General features: G+C 52.1%; 1 protein-coding gene across 1 annotated transcript in view; it reads left to right on the top strand.

Annotated features, from left to right (window-relative positions):
* The first annotated feature begins 702 nt into the window (after positions 1-702).
* KCNG2 (potassium voltage-gated channel modifier subfamily G member 2) overlaps positions 703-18,597 on the top strand; it is a 47,095-nt gene continuing 29,200 nt past the window's right edge. Inside the window, exons 1-4 of the mRNA XM_061170019.1 lie at positions 703-747; positions 1,791-1,883; positions 4,927-5,145; positions 16,425-17,129. Coding sequence (XP_061026002.1) covers positions 1,881-1,883; positions 4,927-5,145; positions 16,425-17,129 — 927 coding nt within the window. The 5' untranslated portion in view covers positions 703-747; positions 1,791-1,880. The remainder of the gene's footprint in view (positions 748-1,790; positions 1,884-4,926; positions 5,146-16,424; positions 17,130-18,597) is intronic.

Here is an 18,597-nt window from a genome sequence, read left to right as displayed (position 1 = left end):
GCAGTTTCAGTAGCTCCGTCCTGTACAAACATCTGCTCTGGGGTCGGTGTCCAGAGCCAGGCTGGACCGCAGGCTCAGCCTCTTAGCTCAGGAAGCCCCCCGGGGCCCAGCGAGAGCTCAGGCCCCCACCAGCGGGGCAGGGCCGGGGGCTCGCTAGCTCAGGACAGCGGCTCTCAAACTTCGCGGTATATTTTAGACCATTCAAGAGCTTTTATTATGTGGGTTTAGAAATTGATAAGAGTGGGGACAAATCCACTGGGGGCCCCAGCCCTGGGGGCCCTTGACACACTGAGGGTGCATCCCCCGTCCCCGAGAGATGCTCAGGATGGATTTGGGAAACGCTGCAGAGAGACAGAATGCCAGTGTGAACCCCTCCCTCAGGGCGATGTTTCCTCCAAATCACAGGCTGGAAACCAGGAAACCACGCGTAAGGGATGGGGCGACTCCCTTCCCCTGGCTGGTGCCGCAGCTCCGAGGCTGGGTGGAAGCCCCTCTCCTCTGGGCTCCAGAAGCAAAAGCACCTATGCAAATAGCTATTTCAGAGAAAAAATGGATGTAACAGACATCTGCATACAGATGTACTAATTATAATCCTCTTACCTATGCACTGAAGCGGACTTAGCAGTTACGATTGTACTGGCACACAAGATGCTTCCTCCAGCCCGTAGGCTCACGGGCACAAGGAGACGCACTGAAATCCATGAGGAGGGCCATGCTGAGGACCCAGAGACCCTGACCCTGCTGAAGGTGAGGCCCAGGCCGCCTCTGAAATGGTCGATCGTCCTGTGAAGCGTGCAACAAAGCCCAGGGCCTGAGCGAGCCCAGAGGCCTGGGTCACGGGCAGGTGCCGCAGTGCACACACGGGTCAGCTGGGCTCCGTGCGGCCAAGAGAGGTGGCCTGAGCCCTGGTGACACCTGGGCTTCTGCCCCAGCGGCTCCTCGACTCGGGGACAGTCACTTACAACGTGCAAGGGCGCAGCTCACAGTCGTCCAGGAGGACGTCGGGCCCGTAGGGGCAGCGGGGCGAGCAGGGGAGCCCCGGATGGGCCCAGAGAGGGGAGGGTTCCGGAGGGACACGCTGCTCACCCCCTGAGTGCTCTGTGGGGGGGCAGGTGCGCGCGGTGGGGACTCTGGCCCGGCAGGGAGGGCCAGAGGCGGCTGTGCTGGGGGGGCCGTGCTAGCGCTGGGGGCAGCGGTGTCCCTCTGTGAACTGTTCTTCTGCTGATTAGAAAGAGCCCACGGGGGGCTTGGAAGAGGGAGTAATTGGGGAGGCGAGGCGGGATGAGGACGCAGGACACACACTGGCCTCCAGAAAGAATCCTCTCCCTGAAACAGGGAAGACGTGGTCAGGGGCCTTGCGTTTGAGCCTGGAGGTGACAGTTCTTACATTTATAGAGCGATAGCCGAGTGTCTGTCTAGGTCGCTGATGGGAGACCGAGAGGAGATAAGAACGGAACAAGTTCTGAGAAGCTATTATGTTTCCATTTGTCTTGTCAGAGTCCTGCACTCAGACCATCTGCACACCTTGGAGACACGAGTGAGAACGTTGATTGGGGAAAAGTACAATAACCATCACGATGTCATTAAGTGGGTAATTGGAATAAACATAAACATTCCCCTGGTACCGTGGGGCCCTGTGACCACGGCAGATTTCAGAGGGTCCTCAGAAACCCAGACCGACCGTGTACTTTATGAGGCAGTGAACCGTGTTTCCTGGATTCTGTAAGAAGTCCATGACCAACCAAGGTCCAGACACGCCACCCTAAAGGAGGGCCGACCTGTCGTTTCAGGGGTTGGAGAAGCACCGGCAGATGGCCTGGGAGACAGCAGCCCTGGAAGAGGGCTCCCTGGGATGAGCCCTGACGCGGGGAAACCAGCCAATGGTAAGAGGGTCCTGCGTGTGGCCCAGACGCCCCCGGGGAGAATGGGCTCATTGAATTAAAACCATCGCCTAAAGAGTCTCAACATGTGGACACCTGAAAACAGCGATTTCCTCAGAGGTTAATGCACAAGAGGGAGGAGAATAGAGCTTTGTGGAAAAAACCAGCGGGATGGACTGGCCACTCGGACGCCTGTCCCCACCGGACAGCTCCCCAGAGCCTGAGGCTGTGCTGGGGAGGAAGGAGAGAGACAGAGACAGAGAGAGAAAGACAGAGACAGAGAGAGAAAGACAGAGACAAAGAGAGAGAGTCAGAGACAAAGAGAGAAAGACAGAGACAAAGTGAGAAAGACAAAGAGAGAAAGACAGAGACAGAGACGAAGAGAGAAAGACAGAGACAGAGAAAAAGAGAGAAAGACAGAGACAAAGACAAAGAGAGATGGCCATGAGGAGCTCTGAGTAGAGAAGAGCGGGGTGGTGGCAAAATGAAGAACTCGGGGCCCCCAGAGAGCCTGTGTCCACTGTCCCCACCCATCCTTGTCCCCTGGGTGCCCCAGGCTCCAGCCGACCTCATTCTCCTCGGGGCTGCCTCACCCCAGGACACAGAGGTCACAGAGGAAACATCATTTCATCCCAGGACCCAGACTGAAAGTTGAGCTGGTGGTCGAGGGTGCTAACCCCCCGGTGGAACTGTGTCTACCTGCCCCCAGGTGTCCCCCACCTGCCCAGGTCTCTCTCTTCTTCAGGCTTTGCTGCTACTCTCCTCCTCCATCTTCCCGCTCTCTTTTGCTTTTTTCCAAGAGGCCAGGCTTTCCATCTTTTCCACTCTTTTCTGGTATTTATGGACCTTGAGTCTGGAAGAGGCCTAGGGATCATCTCATCCAATCCCTTGATTCACCGACCGGACCCTGAGACCCTGAGAGATTTTAAGTAACTTTTAAGTAACTGACCTGGGCACCTGGCTTCTGGCTCCGTCCCGGGTTTTCCTGCCTACATGCGGGAATCTCGCTGTGTGCAGCACCTGGCAGGCTTACCAGGCATTCACACATTTACATGTGTTGTTTTCAAAGAAATACGGTCTTGGCTTGTCCCCTCATCGCAGCACGTGCCGGCCCTGCGAGAGCTGGGACGGTTCCACCTCACCTGCTCTCCTGCCAGCTGGCACCTCCCCGTCGGTGGGACAGGCAGAGGCCCGATTTCCCTTAAAAACTGGCCGGGAAGGATGTTGTATAACTTTTCTCAGTGTTTCTCAAGCTTAGAATGAATTGAGGCTCTCTCACCACGTAACCTAAATCTCTCCTGCTGCAGTTGGATGTGACTGTGACGGTCCTTGGGAATTTCCCTTGTGATTCTAATTGTTTTTCTTTCGACACCCACGGTGTGAGTGATGTTTGCAAAGTGAGAAATTAGTAACGACGAGTTTATAGAACAAAACCCAAATCTGTGGCCACAGTATTTTAAAAGAAACAGACTTTCGCAGAGCTCCCCACGGAAGGGCAGGAGCCATTGGCAGTAGGTCAAAGTGTGCTGTAAAAGTGAATGAATAATGGACAAGTCAATATGTGTGAAAGAGTCATTTGGCCCATGTGGCCAAGACCAGTGTGGTCGGTTCTGAGTGATGGTTCTGACTGAAATAGCACAAAGGCAGATCCACACAAGCAAAGCTGAGTCCTTGACCGGGGCCTCTGTGTCAGAGGGTGTGCGGGCTCTGTCCTAGCGCAGTTTTTGGCAGACGCCAGGAAGGGAAAGGAAGGTGGGGTGACCCACAGCCGACGTAAGCTGCCAGCCCAGAAACGCCTCGAGCAGCAGAGGCAGGGACCCGGCGTCGGGCATCGGTGGAGGTGGGGAGTGGGGACCTCGCAGGGCCGCGAGGCAGCGGGCTTGGCTACATAGCAGGGTTTTTATCTTTAAAAACCTTCATGCTAAGACATAAGATGTAAGACACCCACGTCAGGGAGGGCAGTCTGCTTTACTCTACAGATTAGATGTTAATCTCATTCAAAAACGCCTCGGCGGAAACACCCAGAAAAGTGTTTGACCAAATATCTGGGCACCCCGTGGCCCAGCCTAGCTGACACAGCATAATCGTTATTAATGTTTCCATAAATAAAAATGGAGGCGTATGTTGTTCTGCATCCTGCTTTGTGAGGAGAAAAGTAATGTCATTAGAATTACGTTTTGTTGGTTTTGGCAGGGGGCTGCTTTTTCCTAGCTCTTTTTTTAAATTTATTTATTTTATTTTATTTTGGGCTGCGTTGGGTCTTCGTTGCTGCGCGCGGGCTTTCTCTGGTTACGGCGAGCGGGGGCTACTCTTCGTTGCGGTGCGCGGGCTTCTCATTGCGGTGGCTTCTCTTGTTGCAGAGCACAGGCTCTAGGCGCGCGGGCTTCAGTAGTTGTGGCTCGTGGGCTCAGTAGTTGTGGCGCACGGGCTTAGTTGCTCTGCGGCATGTGGGATCTTCCCGGACCAGGGCTCGAACCCATGTCCCCTGCATTGGCAGGTGGATTCTCAACCACTGCGCCACCAGGGAAGCCCCTTTCCTAGCTCTTTTTAAGTGAAAAATTTCAAACATACAAAGAAGTTGAAAGAGTAGCACAGTGAAAACCTAGCCATCTGTGTGGAAGTATATATATATATATGAAATGTGTGTATATATATGTGTGTGTGTCCATATATATATGAAATGTAGGAACCATTTGGAAGTAGTTTACAGAAACCAAGACAATTATCCCTGAATAGTTAAGCATGCATCTACTAAAAATAAGGTCATTCTCTTCTGTAACCAAATTCCACTGTAACACCTAAGAAAGTTAACAATAATGAATATATCAGGTCCAAATTCAGATTTTCCCAGTTGTCCCAAAACTGTGTTTTGTAGGTTTTTTGGGTAAAATCTAATCAAGGTTTATGCACTTCATTTGGTTATGTCTCTTGATCTCTTTTACCCCACATTCTAGAACATCCCTCCCACCTTTTATTTTCCCTGGTCATTGACTCTGAAGACCCCAGGCCAGTTGTCTCTCCCTCTTCCCGTATCCTCCGGACGCAGGGACTTGGGTCTGGACACCTGTTGGAGCTCGTCCTTGCCCAGGGCAGAGCCGGACGGCTGCTGGAGACTCTGACCGCTGCACCTTCACCACAGCCCAGACCCTTGGCGCCAAGTTCGGCTACGGGATTAGGGGTGAACATGGTTCGCACCTGTCGTGAAGCCCGCCCCCCTCTCGATGACCTGGTAGCCAGCACCGTGCGGATGTCTTGTTTTCCGACGGTGAGTGTTTTTTCTCTTTCTTCCTCTCTTTGTCACTGTGTAGACTGTATGTACCATAGACTCAAGGGCTTTACTCACTCGTGTTTTAAGTCCAGTCACTATGTATTTAGACTTTCAAAGTCTGCCTGACGGAGCCCTTCTGTGCCACCCTCGACCTTTGACACATGCCCTTTCACACTGGAGCTCTGCTTTGCTTTCTGGAACACGGTGTCTGATCTCACGTTGGACCTGGCCTGCTCCCATCAGAAATGAGCCGCTTCTGGTGAGAAACGGTTCTTCAGTGGGAAGAAGTGGTCCCAGGTGGTGAAGTGCGATTGCAGTAGAAAGAGAAAGCGTTTAGCTGTACGAACCTACAAGCTATGCTGGGCGTGTTCACGTCCACACTCTGAGCAGATCAGATATTTCTTTCCTATTTATTCAGTAGAACTATCTGAGCTTAATAAACACTTAGAGGTAAATTAACCCAGTCTAGGCTTATTGATTTCAAATCCCCAAAAGGCAGAGGTTGAACAGAGGGGTTTGACTGAGAACTGGCACATTACTGCCACCGGGTACCGGTACAAGGTGGGCGGCGGGTGTCACGGGCTGCTGGAACCAAGGCCGGATGTTCCCTCAGAACTGGGTGGAATGTAGGTGAAGATTGCTCTTCAAATTCTGAGTCATCCTGGGGAGACCAGAGCCACTTTCAGTGACTGCTATTCTAAGAATAATTTTAGAAAAAATATTTGTTTAGAAATCAAAGTCAATGGACACCTAAAACATCTGTTTACATATTTATATTTAGACACAGCTTCCAAAAAATTTGTAAGATACTGAGCAGCTAGAACATGAAGACACACTAGATGCTCGATACATATCATTTAAGTAAATTTGGTAAAATTTTTAGAGGAAAAATTACATTGGTTTTATTTTATTGTAACTTGTTTCCAGAGCCAGCAGAATTTCTTTAAAATGACTCATTATAAGTCACAAGATTAGCGAACATTTTATAGCTTGCTTTCAAAATCTTTGGGGACTTCCACTTCTGGGAAGATGGTGTAGACGTATTTTCCTGCTGAGCACCTAAGTCCCACACCTTATACAAAAATTAAGTCAAATTAAGTCAGACTTAGACGTAAGTCAAATTAAGTCCGACTTAAACGTAAAATGTAAAACTATTAACTTTAGAAAAATAACAGTAGAAAATCTTCGGGATGTTGGATCATGCACATCATTCTTGATACCAAAAGCACAGTGAGGAAAAAAAGAAATGTAAATTAGACTTTATCAAAAGTAAAAACTTTTGCTCCACTGGCTATTTAACCCAGAGAGGGGAAAAAACCCTTATGGAAATGTTTATAGCAGCTTTGCTCATAACAGCCAAATCCTAGAAGTAACCCAGCTGTCCTTCACCTCGTGGGCGGTTAAAGAGCTGTGAGCATCTACACCAGGAGAGCTCGTGGAGTGAACTGTTGATACAGCAACAACCCGGTGAATCTTCAGAGAATTATGCTGAGTGAAACGAGACAGTCCTCAAACGTTACATAACAGTGTGGGTCCTTTTATACACCATTCTCAGGATGACAGGAGTACAGGGACAGAGAACAGACCAGTGGTGGCCGGGTTAGGTTTGGGGGTGGGGCTGGGAGGGCTGGAGGTGGGTTGGGGTGGCCCTGGTGTTGATGGATGCTCTGTGTCTGGACTGTGTCAGTGTCTGCACCCTGCGGTTTTGCGAGATGCTACCACTGGACAAATTGGGTAAAAGGATCTCTACAAGCTCAAAATTGAAAGTTTAATTTAAAAAAAATCTTCGGGGCCATTATATGTAGCTCTGCTGTATATATACATCATGCTTTGTGAATAAGAGTTATTAGTTACCAAATGTCTATGTGTCTTACAGATTTGGAGATTATATGTGGTTCTCATAAATCATAACTGAAAAATAATCATCCATCTTTCTGTGAACAACATGGCTAAAAATTAGATCAATCTAATCAGCAAGTTTTGAGTTCTGTTCATATACACACTTTAGAAGCCTTTTGTAATGTGTGTAACTTTGACATATAGAAAATAAATGCATTTCAAAACAAAATAGTTGAACACACTGGAGTTTAACAATTGGAAAGAAATTATAGGAATGATCCTAATAGTACTTATCTTTAAGGCTGAAATTTCCTAAGAATCATGTTTTATTTAAAATTAGTTCTTTGCCTTTGGATCTTTGTTTTTAACCCATAGATGATTTTTATCTTAATTCATCTGATGGTTGCCTTGGTAGGACAATAAGAATTGAAAAACAAAAAATGCAGTGGCTCGCCAAATATTAACCTGTGCTCTCTTTATCGTCAGGAGGTTAGATGCATTTTTTTTTTAATTAATTAATTTATTTATTTATTTTTGGCTGTGTTGGGTCTTCGTTTCTGTGCGAGGGCTTTCTCCAGCTGCGGCAAGCGGGGGGCCACTCCTCATCGCGGTGCGCGGGCCTCCCACCATCGCGGCCTCTCTTGTTGCGGAGCACAGGCTCCAGACGCGCAGGCTCAGTAGTTGTGGCTCACGGGCCGAGTTGCTCCGTGGCATGTGGGATCTTCCTGGCCCAGGGCTCGAACCCGTGTCCCCCGCATCGGCAGGCAGATTCTCAACCACTGCGCCACCATGGAAGCCCCTAGATGCATTTTTATTTTAAACTAGCCCAGCCGCAGTCATCTGCTAGTTGGTTGGTTGGAGAAAAGCGTTTCTTATTTAGATCCCTTTTTCCATACTGTCACATGGCCTGTTTTATGTGTTCGTTCTCGTGAACCTGTGTCAGCTCAGAGGTTAAGCGTTTCAGCTGTAAAGCAAAGCAGGTACCTGGAAGCAGAGACCAGCCGAGAGGCTGGAATGGTCTTTATGGAAGGACCGGGTCACAGCCCCCTTTTCCCACAAACCACCGGGCGGCTGACGGTGAGAAGAGGTGAGGGAGGAGGTGGCATGTGAACTGAACTTGTGAAGATTCCGAACCAGAACTGAGGCAGGGAACAGTTTATCAAAGCCTTTAATCACTGGATTAACTATCTGGCAACATTTACAGTGTGAAATAATGTTTTAGATCCTAAAGCCACTGGCTTTTAAGCTGAGATGAAACGCCCACCTTTTGGATGCATCTGAGGCCTCCTGTGCCCTCGGGGTGCCTGGTCCCCCCTCCCCAACCCCACGCCCCACTCCCTACCCCACCCCCTCCCCACCCCCACCCCACCCCCCATGCCCCACCCCCACGTCCCACCCACCACCTCCACGCCCCACCCCCACGCCCCACCCTCCCTACCCCACCCCCACGCCCCACCCCCACCCCCACGCCCCACCCCCTACCCCACCGGGGAGCACGAAGGCTCAAGCATCTGTGGCCTGTGCTGGGCAGGCAGGCAGAGGGAGTCCAGCAAAGAGACAGGTGCTGACAGCTGGGAGTCCACCAGCGTGTGCACAGGCTGGGGACGTGGGGGCCACAGGGGGGTGCAGGGTGCCCAACAGCATGGATCCCTCGTCCCAGGTACAGCCAGGGGTCTCATTGTAAAGGTCACCTTCTCCAAGTAAGAAGCTGTTTGTTTTGTACAAGGAAAGAAATCTCTCCTGGAGAATACCTCGCTTGGTGACACCCAAAACTTTATCTCTGCTAAAGAGGTTTTAGTCTGTTCCAGTTCATGTTTTTAAGCCTAAATTGGTAAATTCAGCTACAGAATAAATATTTCCTCCGCTGTGGGTTGACCTTCTGGTATTTGAGAACCCCTTCCTAATCATGTGTGGTTTTCCCCCTTTTCATTTTCATTCACACACGCCCCTCTGCCGCGCTCCCTTGTAGGCCCCCCAGGAGACGCATCCCTAACCGGCCCCCTTCCTGCCCGCAGCTCCAGGGACCCAGGGACGGAATACGGGGGTGCCAGCCGGGGCAGGACCCGATGGGCGCACAGCGTGATGGGCAGACGCCTCCCTCTCCTCTGGCCACGGCTGCCTTGGAGGCAGTGGACCAGACCCCTGGCCCTTTCTGCGGTGACGGCTGAGTGTGTCCAGCCCCTGTTACAGTGTCACGGGGCTTTGAGCTGAGGGAGCGGGAGGGAGGCTGTGCCGGACACGGTGGCGTCTTTCCCCAGAGTAGCTACGAAGCCAAGTCCCACAGCACACATTCCTTTTGAGGACTAAAGCCCCCAGGTCTCCCTGTAAAGCGCCAGGCATGGAATCTCCTCATCCTGTTGGTCACTGAGCCTTTGCAGCTGGATGTCTTCCATCTTCACCACATTTTCGTGACTTGGTTTATTTTCACCTCTTCTTCTGGGATTCCTAGTAAACAGAATTGATCATTTTCCTTTCTCCTTTGCTTGCTTTATGTGTCCTTCTCTGTGATGTCTGTCTTCCATTGACCCCTTTTGGAGGGTTCCTGGGAGAGAATGCCTCCACCTGACCCAACCTGACCTCAAGCTGACCCAACCTGACCTCAACCTGACCCAACCTGACCTCAACCTGACCTCAACCTGACCTAACCTGACCCGACCTGACCCAACCTGACCTCAACCTGACTGAACCTGACCTTAACCTGACCCAACCTGATCTCAACCTGACCCAGCCTGACCCAACCTGACCTCAGCCTGACCCAACTTGACCTCAGCCTGACCTCACCCTAACCCCAACCTGACCTCACCCTGACCCTAACCTGACAGACTCTACTTTCAGTCTCATCTGTTCACCTCTGAAAACTGTCTTTCTTATTCAGATCCTCCTGGACTTTGTGATAATGTCTTTCTTCCTCTGGGGTTTTAATTCCTTCTTTGATGTCTGTAAAGATTTTTGATAATCCTATCATCTCAAGTTCCCAGGAGCCTGATCCTGTTATTCCTGTGTCTGCTGGTGTTTGCTCGGGTGGGATTTTGCCCTGCGTATTTTATAATTTCGGTTTGTAAATTCATCTCAGTTGAGGCTTCATCAGCGGGAAGCTATGAGGCTTGAGTGGCGAGTGGTCCCTCTAGACCAGGGGTGCTGATGGCATTGGGCTGGGTCTGCCCTTGTTCTGGGGTGTCCTGCACATGTGCTGTAGGGTTTCATGGCACCCCTGGCTCCTTCCCACCAATGCCAGTCACACCCAGTCACGACAACCAAAAATGTCCCGGGCCTTGCCAGGTGTCCCGGGGGCAGAGTCACCCCAGTTGATTATGTGTGTCTCCAGGATATTGCCAACCTGGGACCACCTTTCACGGGAGATAATTTCTTAGCTTTGAGTTTCAGAGACAAAAAGTTTCAACCTCAAATCCATTGTGCAGGTAGGCTTTTTGACACATATTCTTGTAGAGCCAGGCAGAGAAATCTTGTAATCCTCCTATCCCATAGGCAGATTTTTTTCTAGTTTACCCTTTCACTAGGGTGTAGGGACAAACATCAGTGCTTCCTGTAGGATTAGTTCAAACCCTCCACCTCCTGTCATGATGGTTTACCAGTTTACTATCTATCAGAAATGAACACGTCCGAGAGACCCCACATCCTTGGCAATAAAGTGTGTCATCAAACCTTCCCACCTCACAACGTGGTAATTTGAGATGTTTATTTTTGCTATTAGAAATGAACTGGAGGGACTTCCCTGGTGGTCCAGGGGTTAAGAATCCGTCTTCCAATGCAGGGGACGCGGGTTCGATCCCTGGTCGGGGAACTAAGATCCCACATGCCGTGGAGCAACTACGCCCACGCACCGCAACTACTGAGCCTGCGCTCCTCAACTAGAGAGAGAGAAAACCCGTGCGCCACAACTAGAGAGAGAGAAAACCCGCGTGCCACAACTAGAGAGCCCATGCGCCACAACAAAGCCCTCTTCCAAAACGAAAGATCCTGCGTGCCGCAACTAACACCCAAGGCAGCCAAATAAATTAATAAATTAAAAAAAAAAAAGAAATGAACTGGAGCATCTTTTCATATATTTAAAGTCTGTGTTTTCCCTTTACTGTAAACTCTGTGACAATTTGCCCATTTTTTCTATCGAGCTGTCGGTCTTTTTCATCAAATCCACGGCACTTGAATGCCTCTTATACCCCACACAGCAGATAGGGACGCACTTCAGGGCTCTCAGCAGTGACTGTCAGTCTCTTAAGAGAGAACCTGACTTAAAAACACTTAGTAACATATAAGTTATGTTTATATTTGTAAATGTATATTCCGGGGAAGAAAACCCTTTACAGGAAAGTTGTAGGATCTGGCTGATTACCCAGTTATTTTAATGATCAGTCATCCCTACCTACAAAGAATTCGGAGCACACATTTGATGTGGCTACAAAAGGAGTTGATTAACCTGTGCTACAGATTCGTCACGTGGCTCCACGGGGACAGGAAGACGTGGAGGGCCCCAGCCTAGCGCAGGCAAGGTGGGCTTTCCCGCTCCACACTTGTCTCTGCCCCTCACGGTATTCCAGGCGGAAGCTGCCGTCAGCTCTGGTTCTGACAGTTACGGGAAAAGGACGTGAGGTCACGTGGCACTTTCCCTCGGGCACACCTCGGCCTCAGCCCAGAAACTTGTGAGCCTGACCTGGAGGCTCCATCCTTCCCGGTGGCCTCGCGTGGCTTCAGAGAGTGGAGCGCCTCCCGTGAGGACCCCGCCTGCCTCCAGGGCAGATGCTGAGCCCCCCTCCGAGCTGCCTGGGAAGAAGGTCGGCTGTGAGCCGCTCGCATCCTTGATGTGGAACTCCGAGCCGCTGTCCCTGGGTCCTCCGTGAGAAGCAGCAGCTTGGGTGATCTCTGCAACAAGTTTCCACGACCTAAACAACTGACTGCGTTTGAGGAAAGTAGGATCTTCCTCCTCAGCATGACCTCCTCAGATTTCCCCAACCTCCTGCCCGGCCAGCGAGCCTGCAAAACCCTCGGGGCAGCCTCTCCTGTGCGCAGAGCCAGCCTCGCGGTGTTGGAAGCGCCGGTCGTCCTCGCGCCCCTGACTCCCCCCGGCTCCCCCCGCCGTGAGCTCCAGCATCGCGTGTCCAGCACCAGCAGATGTTACTGACATTTGCTGCATGAAACGCCGACCCCGAGGCATCAGCAACACAGCTGAGCCCTGAGCGCCTTCGCCTTCGAATCCTGCAGTGACTGGGCAGGCACGCTGGCTCTCTCCCCACGACCCCTTCTATTTGGTTTTCTCCCCCTCCCAAATCTCAGGGTCAGTGGGCATCCGGGCTGCATGCTGAACACTCCTTGGGTGCCCCCCGCTTTACGCTTCGTGAGTCGCCCTGGTGGTAGGTTTGCCTGGCAGTGGTTAGAGCATCAAATCCTTAACAACAATGAAAGGTCTTGATTTTGGCAGTTGAAGCAGTGGTTCTCGGGCTTTAGTGCACTACACCTGCTCATTGACATGCACAGAACCGGATGTCCATTTTTTTTAATTGAAATGATAATGTCCATTTTAATGTGTACAATTCAGTGTTTTTAGTATTTTAACTCTCGCCACTACCTAATGCCAGAGCATCCTCATGACCACAAAAAGAAACCCTGTAACCATTAATCGGACACTCCCCCACCCCGCAGCCCCCAGCCCCTGGCAACCACTAACCTACCTTCTGTCTCTGCAGATTTGCCTGCTCTGGACATTTCCTTTCTGTCCGGCCTCTTCCACTTACACCATGTTTTCAACGTCCATCCGTGCTGTGTCCTGTGTCAGCACTTCATTCCTTTTTGTGGTTGATTGTGTCCCAGTATGTAGATGGAGCACATTTGCTTATCCATTGGTCAGCTGATGGGCAGTTGGGTTGTTCCCACATGTTGGCTATTGTAAATAATGCTGCTGTGAATATTCACGTACACGTTTTTGCGTGAACCTAGGCTTTCATTTCTCTTGGAGTAACATTGCTGGATCCCATGCTAAGTCTATGTTTAACTTTTTGAGGAATTGCCCAACTGTTCTCCACAGCAGCTGCACTATTTCACATTCCCACCAGCAGCGTACGGGGGTCCTGACTTCTCCACACCCTCGCTGACCCTCCTTTTTCCATTTGTTTGGTCGCAACCAAGCTAACGGACGTAAAGTGGTACCAAGTCGTTTTGATTAGCGTTTTCCTGATGACCAATCACACTGAGCATCTTTTCAAGTGTCTATTAGCCATTTTTGTATCTTTTTTGGAGAAGTCCTTCAAATCCTTTGCCCATGTTTTAATTGGGTTGTTTGTCTTTTTGTTTTTGAGTTGTAGGAGCTCTTTATATATTCTGGACACTAGACCCTTATCAGATATATGATTTGTAAATTTTTTCTCATCCCATGAGCTATCATTTCATTCTCTTGATAATGTCCTTTAATGCACAAAAGAGTTTAAGTATGACAAAGTCCAGTTTATTTATTTTTCTTTCGTTGTTTATGCTTCTGTTGTATTTCAGAAACCATTGCCTACTCCAAGGTAAAGAAGATTTACTCCTGTGTTCTTCTAATCAGATTCTTCCCCTCCGCAGGGTTTGTTGTAATTGCTGTTGTTTGTTTGAGTGACTTTTCTGGACAAATTAGGCAAAGTCTGTATGTTTTTGTCTTGTGTGGCCACTGATATCTCGGTCCCATTAGCTTAATGGTCAGCAAGTGACTGGACAGAGATTCTCAAATGCCTGGAACAAAGACAAAAACAAACCAGTCTTTGCAGATGGGCTCTGTGTGTCAGGGCACCCTCAACACCCAGCAGGCCTGTCCCTTGCCTCCCCCTTCACCTCCTGCTTGTGCAGAGCTGCAGGTCAGCTGGGGTCGGGGCAGGGGGAGAGTGTAGGGCCTTCTCAGGTCTTTCCTGAGCATGCACATGGCCCCAGGCACGTGAGCAGCATTCTAGATTTCGAGCAGTTTGTTGGAGCATTTCCAAAGCATCTCATTCCCCAGCCTCTTCTCCCAAGCTTTCTGCTTAGTCTATTTTTTGCCCCAACAATAATGTTCATCCATTGCCTCGGCAAACATTTTCGTGTAAGTGATTTCCACAAACTGCCCGGGTGGCCACTTTAGCCCTGGGAGAGTCCCGAGTTCGGGGAGGTACAGGCAAGCCTTCTGACGGGTCTTTCGGGGGAGCCACCAGAAGGGTCCAAATAGTTATGGTTCCTCCTGAGTCGGGTCCACTCCTCTTCCAGTAGCAGTCGTGGTACCAGGAACGCAGGCTGTCATCTTCAAGGCGAACGCTGAGCTGGGAAGCAGGTTAAAATGCTAAGAGCTCACTGTAGTTACCAAGATTCAGCTGTTTTTACTCAAGTGTCCCCCTGGCTGCTGCTACCCTTTGGTTAGCGTCCAGAGTTCCAAAAAAAAGTTGATTCTGATGGTTTTTACCGGTTTTCTCATTGCTTTAATGGGGGGATATTTGGGGGTCCTTACTATGCAGTTATCCAATCACTCAGAATTTTAAGTGTAGAGCCAGGAATATACTTTTTTTTTTGCAGGTTCCCTTGATAATTTTGGTGCTGTTGGCCCTCAGCCTACACCTTGAGAACAAAACTGGAACCGTGCCCCTCCCCTCCAGATTACTGCCTAGCCGATGTCTAAGATATACTCCCTGGTAAATGGGACCTTTGGAGTTTATGTCCCCGGATTGGTATTTGCCTGTTTTCTCTGCTCTGTCACTGTTGCCACAGTGCAGAGAAGTGCCTGGTGCCAAAGCGCTGACCCCACTGTGTTAACAAGTCAAGGGGGGCCAGCCTGAGCGGGATTTGGAGGAGGAACAGAACCGCCCTCCAGCGGTGTGGAAAAGAACCCACAGGAGCCTCTGCAAAGGACAGAGTCGTCAGTGTTACTTATGGACCCTTTTTGATGTGGTTCCTGAGTCGGGGACCCTGTTTCCAAAACAGATACATAGACATTAAGGGGTGACCCAGCACTGGGCAGAGGAAGGAATGTCAGATGCAATTGTGGGTAAACACGCCACAAAACTTTAAACGTCCACATTCAGGACAAAAATGATTTTGTCTCAGTAACATATTTTGTGACACGTCCTTTTAACAAGTGCTGAGTAAACCAACACATTTAGGAATTTTGGTTGCTGGTCTATGCACAAGCTATGATGAGATACTCATTAAGAAGAAGAAAATGATTTCTTTTGTGAGTTTCTTGAACCCTGGTCAAAGAATAGAACAAGTAATCATTCATATAAGAAACTCACCTGGAATCTTACCTTTGCCCAAGCATTCTTAAGAAGGCATCCGACAACGAATGCCAAAGTGCACATGCCCACCAGCTAGTGTGGGTGACCCATGTTCAAAATATTTTAAAGGGGATCCGGGCTAGCAATTCCCACACTACAAAGATATTTCCCTCCCTTATATGTTTGGAGCTGTGAGCTTCATTAAGCTTTGGGGCCACAGATCCCTTTGAGAATCTGAGGATCCTCTATTAGAAAAATGTGTACACACACAAGTTTGCATCTAATTCTAGAAGGCTCATAGATCCCTGAAGAATTCCCATGGACAACAAATAAAGAACCTCTGGTTTAGAGAATCAAGGCAACCGAAGCATCGTGAGTTTCTCTATATCAGTGCCTCCCAAACCCAGCTGTGCAGCAGAATTATCTGGAAGCTTTTAAAAAGCAAACCAAACCCGTTTTTATTAGGGACACTTGTAAATGTACGTAAAAGCAGAAAGAAAATATAATGGCCCCAGTGTTCTCATCACCGGGCTCCAGCAGCAGGTGAAGTGTTTTGTCTGCACACCACTTGAGAAACATTTGCTTAATGAAGATCCAGACCTCATTTCACGTGAATACCTCACTGCGGACCTCTAAGGGGCCGAAACCCCCTGTTTTTCACGAGTGCAGTACTAGTCTCATGCCTTTAAAAAGGCTTTAAAATCATAGATAGTGCTGGGATTTTGTTATTTACTCTTAGATGTCTTTTTATAGTTGGTTCCCTCTAATCCGAATCCAAACAGCGTCCACAGGCTGTTCTGGCAGTTTGGCTGACGCTTCTTAAGGATCAATACATCCGTAGCAGCCCCCTCCCCTGGCCCCCACTTGTTAACCAGCCGGAAACCCCCCAGGTCTGGCCTTGCCATCATCTCCTGAGGCAGCATCTCCAGGGCGGCCCGCCCTCCTCCCTCGTGCTGCCCCGCGTTGGCCGCGTCCCCAGTCTCCAGGCAAGAAATTAAGGCGGGTCCCTCGTAAGCGGGGCCTGCTGGAAAGCTGAGGGGCGGGCTCCTGGGACCACCTGCAGGCGTCAGGGATGCAGGAGAGAAGAACCGAGCGGCCGGGCCGACGGAGCCCTTAGTTTGGTTCGCTCCCCAAGCCCCAAGGTCGTGCGTGGGCGGGGGTGTCCCCGAGCTGCCGGTCGGTCTGCGGCCTAACGCGCGCTCCCTTCCTTCGCAGGCCCAGCCTCCGGACCCTGGAGCGGCGCACGGGGCCATGGCCCTGCTCCCCGGGCCCGCGGAGCCCACGGGCCCCGAGCCCCCGGTTGGCGGCGGCGGCGGCGATGGCGGTGGCGGGGCCCGAGCCCGGCACGTCATCATCAACGTGGGCGGCTGCAGGGTGCGCCTGGCCTGGGCCGCGCTGGCCCGCTGTCCCCTGGCGCGCCTCGAGCGCCTCCGCGCCTGCCGCGGCCACGACGAGCTGCTGCGCGTGTGCGACGACTACGACGTGAGCCGCGACGAGTTCTTCTTCGACCGCAGCCCGTGCGCCTTCCGCGCCATCGTGGCGCTGCTGCGCGCCGGGAAGCTGCGGCTGCTGCGCGGCGCGTGCGCCCTGGCCTTCCGCGACGAGCTGGCCTACTGGGGCATCGACGAGGCGCGCCTGGAGCGCTGCTGCCTGCGCCGCCTGCGCCGCCGCGAGGAGGAGGCCGCCGAGGCGCGCGCGGGCCCGGCGGAGCGCGGGGGCCCCGGCAGCCCGGCCTGCGGCCCTGGGCCCGGCGGCGGGCGGCTGGCGCGCGGCCGGCGGCGCCTGCGCGACGTGCTGGACGACCCGCGCTCGGGCCCGGCCGGCAAGCTCTTCGCCTGCGTGTCCGTGGCCTTCGTGGCCGTCACGGCGGTCGGCCTCTGCCTCAGCACCATGCCCGACATCCGCGCCGAGGAGGAGAGGGTGAGCGCGGGGCCGGGGCGCCTGGGCCGGGCAGGGCTGGGGGCGGCTGGGACGGAACCGGGGTGGGGGCGAGGGGGGGAGGGGCGGCGGCAGCTGGGCCGTGGGGCGCCCGCTGGGTGGTGGTCTTAGGCACCGCGACCCCATTGGTCGCTGAAACTGCAGGCCCTGGACGCCCCCTGCACCCGCCCTGGGCAGGTTCGCCGGGAGTGAGCCCCTGGCGCGGCTGCCCCGTCAGGCCGCCCACTGCGCTGCCAGCAGAGGCTCCAAATTCCAGCCAATTTCAAGAACTCGGCAAGGCTGCCGGGCCAGCGGGCCTTCTCACTGAACCTCTCTGACGGCCAGGCCTTGAGGCTTGGGCAACTTGGAGTTAAAACGCCCAGTCTAGAGAGTGCTGTGCTCTAAACCCAAGTCCCCTGGACCACAGGGGCAGGACCTCTGAGTTCTTCCAGGCGCCCAGCCCTGGCACACCCAGGGCCGGCTTTGTGGAGGTGCTGGGGCTCGTTTCTGAGCAGACGGTAGACTTCCTGCCCCCTCTGTTGTCCCGTGAGGCTGCGGGCAGAAGTGTCATCCTGGGGTCAGGATGTCCCCCGATGCGCACACTACGGAGTGTCTCGGAAACACTCGGGGAAGGCCCGAGTGGGTGTCGTCCGGATCGGGCTTAGGCGAGAGGAGGTGCTGCAGTATTTGAAGGGTGTGGCTGCGTGTTGCCCTCAAAGCGCTGCCTGTGTCTTCTCACGGGGTGGCAGGGGCGTCCTGCCTTAACCTCCCCAGCTCCAGCTTCCAGGGGTGGCAGAGGCTCGGACTTGAACCCCCGGCCCCAGGCAGAGCAGGGCAGAGCTCATGTCAGCCTCTCAGAGAGAGCCCCTCCGCAGTCTGGGGTAGTGCCTGAGCTCGCCCGCTGCCGTCAGCTCGTTATTCAGAGACGCAGAGCTCGGTTCTCCTGGAACATCAGCTGTGAGCGGTCTTGACCAAGAGCCTGGTGATCCTGACTGCAGATTACATTTAAAAGTAAATTTTAGGAAATTGGTTTGGCTTCCTTCATTGTTCGGGTGTCTGATTCCTGAGCTGTCGTTTCCAGTTGTCTTAACCAGGCTCCAGTCGGGGATTCTGCTTGTAAAGACACTCGACATGTCTGGACTTTCTTAGTAGCAGTAACTCCATACAATCCGAGGAAGGAAATCATTTACACAGGAGTCAGGGAACAGAAGTTAGGGCTGTGTCAACTAATGACAGCATCACCGGAGGTCGAGCTGAGAATCCTCTAGGCGTCATCTGGTCCCCACGTCACCCACCATTCACATCCGTCACCCACCTCTTCCCCATTTCCAGAAACACTGCCTCACACCACCCAGATGCTGTCTCACCACATCAGTCATCAAATTAGGAAGTAAGGATCCCAGTGTTGGTGAGCACGTGGTGGGTGTGTCCATGTGCTTGTGAGGGGCGTTTACGAAGCCCCGGCCCGGTG

The sequence above is a fragment of the Eubalaena glacialis genome, chromosome 15 (genome assembly GCF_028564815.1).
Source record: "Eubalaena glacialis isolate mEubGla1 chromosome 15, mEubGla1.1.hap2.+ XY, whole genome shotgun sequence".
In the NCBI taxonomy this organism is placed as follows: Eukaryota; Metazoa; Chordata; class Mammalia; order Artiodactyla; family Balaenidae; genus Eubalaena; species Eubalaena glacialis.
The sequence above is the reverse complement of the archived record's forward strand: the minus strand, read 5'-3'. Positions and strand labels throughout refer to the sequence as shown.